Source organism: Chiloscyllium plagiosum, chromosome 16 (assembly GCF_004010195.1).
Source record: "Chiloscyllium plagiosum isolate BGI_BamShark_2017 chromosome 16, ASM401019v2, whole genome shotgun sequence".
Lineage (NCBI taxonomy): Eukaryota > Metazoa > Chordata > Chondrichthyes > Orectolobiformes > Hemiscylliidae > Chiloscyllium > Chiloscyllium plagiosum.
The window spans coordinates 44,259,475-44,263,685 of NC_057725.1; the positions used below are offsets into that span (position 1 = coordinate 44,259,475).

The following is a 4,211-nucleotide window of genomic DNA, read 5'->3' on the forward strand; positions in this document are numbered from 1 at the left end:
AGGCATGGCACTCATCCACAGATTCAATCAATAAGCACATCGACCTGGACCCAATATACCGGCCACTGCAGCGGACAGCTGGAAATGACAACCGGAAGCGGCAGGTACAAATCACTATAAATGCCGGAGGAAACATCACAGAAGCGCTTCAAAGGAGGCTCCCAAGCACTGAGGATATCACCTAGACAGGGGATGAAATGTCTGCAACACAAATTCTCAGCTTGGCGAACAGAACCACAACAATGGACAGTAGTTTCCATTTTTCATTTCTAACATCACTCATTGGACACATTTGCTCCACAATGCTGGTTGGAAATTATTTTCCTTACATCTGTGTTCATTACATTGATAATTTGAGTACAAGCAATCAATAAGATTTATAAATATTTTGTTTTGTGACTTATGGCTTGGAGGTTGGGGACAGTAATGTTATGCTTTACTAGATTTATGAAGACAAATGCTTCTGTATTTCTTGCCCCTTTGTATTGACTAAGTGGAAAATATTTTGTCAATTGAAATCTTTGAGTTAATTATAACTATAATTTGACTGATTTCTGTGAATGCTATTAAAAACTAATACCCGAGATTCTATTATATTGACAGATAATTGCCCTTTTCAGCTAGTGGTAATGACACTCAACACAATTACCCAATAGATTTGATTATCTTCAAATTAACAGGAATTTGACAGTTGTATTGTTCCAATTTTCAGTGATGCCTCATCTACCTTGTTAAAATTCAACGTGCTTTTGGGTCAATCATAGACTGCATTGAAGCTACATGGCTAATAGAATGATTTTTTTTCACAATGGGGATATCCTATGTTTTCAGATTGGAAAGGAAAACCTGCAAGTGGAACTTGAGTATTGATTTCTAAGGCAGTGAATTACACTTGTGTAATTACGTAGCATTATGTAAGTATTGGTCTTGTTAGCAGTGCCCACATCCCATGAACCAAATGAACCAAAACTGCAAGTTTCCTGCAGTTGATGTTTCTTGCGCCTACACGCACAATGCTGGGGAGAAATAAGCACTACTGCTGTTCGGCAGTAGTGTTGGACGATTTTTAAATAAAAAAAAACTGCTGAATGTGGTACAATGCGACACTTACAAGACATCTGGATGGGTATATGAATAGGAAGGGGTTAGATGGATATGGGCCAAGTGCTGGCAAATGGGACTGGATTAGGTTGGGACATCTGGTCAGCATGGATGAAGTTGGATGGAAGGGTCTGCTTCTGTGCTGTACATCTCTATGACTCTATGACTATGTATCTCTATAAACCACCAATGGGAATTTGGCCACGGTAAAGGACCTTCCATCAGCCAAGGTAGTAGATATTGCCCGATTGCTTCTGCTGGGCATATGGGAGTCTCATCATCTTTTCATGGGCCCGTTATTTAACATCTAGTACTCTGGCCGAGATTTGGGCTTCTTAGCCAGATAGTAAGGTTAAATATGTCATAAGAAATGAAAAAAAGATTAGCATTTGTTTACAGCCACATCGCATCCCATATCTGAAGTCGTGATTCAAAGCATGGCACTGGCAGAAATAGGGGACACAGTTCGTACTTTGTTCCGAGCAGGGGACTCCTTGTCGTGTGATATAATCGAGACCAAACACAGCTGGAAGCAAAATCATGACCGCAGTTGTGTAACAAAGGAAAATCTTTGGCAGCGAGCCACCTAGTGTACACTATGCTGATATTAGGATTAAAACCAGATTGGCTGACACACTTCATTCTTATGAGCAAAAAGTTAAGGATGCGACCGAATGTGACGTAAGATCTACCTAAACATAACCAAATGATCCAAAGACTGCAACCGAAAAAAATAAGTACTTCCCATTGTGTTCATATCCAGTGCCTTTTTACTGGAAGAATGGGAATTTGAAAGCAAATAATTACTGACAGAATTTTTAAAAAGTACAATAACGTAAGGTTACAGGGTGTCCTATTAACATGAAAATGACCCTGAGCAATAGAGAAATGAAATACTGCGGTGCACTTGCCCAGTGTAATTTGTAGTGCTCATTTCAAACTCTGCAAGAGGGTGTCATTGGAGTCGGTATTTCCTTGAAAAGGGATAACTTCATCCCATTACCTGACCTTCCCTCAGCCGCAGATGCGGTATTACCGTCCCTCCTCTTTCCCATCACTCATTGGTTCAAATACTCCGGTGGCGTCTCCATACTAAACGTCATTTTATGAAAAATGCCCCACTTTGTGCTGACACCTCCTCAGTGTTTCAATTTGGGACGCGCTTCTGCTGCGGTGCAGTGATCGTTTCAAACGTGCAGGCTAAAATAAAAACCCGTTCACTTATAAAGGGAGCTGAGCACATTCTGACGGAAACAGTGCCTACAGCAGCTTCTCCGAACTCTGGACGTAGCAGCCTCATGTACTTCTGATCTGGTTACTCTGACAAGCTTCCAAACCCAAGCGATACAATGCAGGTTTTCATGGTGCGATAATCACGACATTTAGATGTGTTTTAAGCTTACCTCTTTGTACCTGGTCATCATTTTTTAAGCGCCGAGTTTAACAGAGCCATTGAGAATTACAAACAGATTCACGATAATACCACACAGCGGGAACAGACCGGTCGTGGAAATTGAAACAGGTCAGGAGCGTGTGGCGGTAAAACCCATCACTGGAATCTCTCCCGCTTTGTTATGCTTCAAACTCCATCTTTTTTCTCCAGAAGTAGGTCGACATTGGCATTGCTTCATCACGATGATATTTTGCGCCCGTCGCCCTCAGGTTCTGTCGCTATCTCTCTGCCTGGCTGAGTGCAGGTTGATAACTGGAATCCCGGTGCTACAGTGGGTCACACTGACACAAGGAAAGAAAACGGCTGGTGGGAGGGAGGGACACACACACACACACACAGAGTCTCTTGCTCACACACACACACGTAGAGCTCAGTAATAGGAAGGGAGCTGCACTTAGGGTTCGGCGATGGCTGCTTGAATGGAGACCATTGAGGGGTGATGTTGTAGACAGGCAGCAGAGTGCGGTTGAGCGCTCTCCGTGGTACCTGGAGACATTTGTTGGACGCTTTCAGCGAGGTAAAGACGGAAAGCCGACTATGCAATCTGATGTCATACTTGTTTACCGAATGTGTTTTTCTTTCGCTTCAGTGCAGGTGAAAGGCCAACATTGTGCCAACCGGGAGTTGGATAACATTTCGAAACCAGTCTCACACCAAGTCCACCAGGCAGGTACCAAAACAGCACCGGCAACCTGAGGCCAGCAGTGTCACTCCGAGACACTCTTCACCCAAACCTACAGCTATCCCCTACCAATTATTTGGAACAACTTCCAACATCATTATCACAGAAACATCAGTCAGGGGCGAGATACAATGTTTGCAAGCCTTAATCGCGTTTCTTTTTTCTTGAAGCATGTTATTCTTCAAGGTTTCAACAGCTAATGAAATGAGATAATTGTTGACATGTTAGATATACAATTACCACAAAGGGTAAACCTTGTACAATAAAGATCAATTCAACCTCACACTGAAATGCTGCCTATCGAATTCCTCGAAAGACTTTTTGTTTGAGATGCTAAGTTTCAAGCACCCTAATCATTCATTGGTCATTGATATACTCTGTGGCTATTTCATTACTTATTTCCCACCCAATATTTGTGTTGTCTTCCCTCTGTTTTCCAGTTCTCTTCCACCCACCTAAATTCTAAATTCTTGGAAGAGCAGGGTCGGATTAGAACAAGTCAACATGGATTTAGTAAGGGGAGGTCGTGCCTGACAAACCTGTTAGAATTCTTTGAAGAGGTGACAAGTAGGTTAGACCAGGGAAACCCAGTGGATGTGGTCTATCTAGACTTCCAAAAGGCCTTTGATAAGGTGTCACACGGGAGGCTGCTGAGTAAGGTGAGGGCCCATGATGTTTGAGGTGAGCTACTGCATGGATTGAGGATTGGCTGTCTGACAGAAGGCAAAGAGTTGGGATAAGAGGTTCTTTTTCAGAATGGCAGCCGGTGACAAGTGGTGTCCCGCAGGGTTCAGTGTTGGGGCCGCAGCTGTTCACGTTATATATTAATGATCTGGATGAAGGGACTGGGGGCATTCTAGCGAAGTTTACCGATGATACGAAGTTAGGTGGACAGGCAGGTAGCACTGAGGAAGTGGGGAGGCTGCAGAAGGAACTAGACAGTTTGGGAGAGTGATCCAGGAAATGGCTGATGAA

General features: G+C 43.2%; 1 protein-coding gene and 1 long non-coding RNA gene across 10 annotated transcripts in view; one reads left to right on the top strand and one right to left on the bottom strand.

Annotated features, from left to right (window-relative positions):
• Positions 1 to 2,623, bottom strand: part of abcc8 (ATP-binding cassette, sub-family C (CFTR/MRP), member 8) — a 234,343-nt gene extending 231,720 nt beyond the window's left edge. For all 8 annotated transcript variants that reach the window (XM_043705957.1, XM_043705956.1, XM_043705955.1 and 5 more), the window contains exon 1: positions 2,505 to 2,623. In XM_043705957.1, the coding sequence (XP_043561892.1) occupies positions 2,505 to 2,525 (21 nt within the window). In that variant the 5' untranslated portion in view covers positions 2,526 to 2,623. The remainder of the gene's footprint in view (positions 1 to 2,504) is intronic.
• LOC122557844 lies at positions 2,109 to 3,527 on the top strand. 2 transcript variants are annotated; one of them, XR_006313953.1, is made up of 2 exons: positions 2,109 to 2,465; positions 3,144 to 3,527. It is a non-coding gene; the product is annotated as an uncharacterized LOC122557844 (long non-coding RNA). The 2 variants fall into 2 exon arrangements; XR_006313954.1 differs by having other exon boundaries at positions 3,149 to 3,527.
• Positions 3,528 to 4,211: the final 684 nt, after the last annotated feature.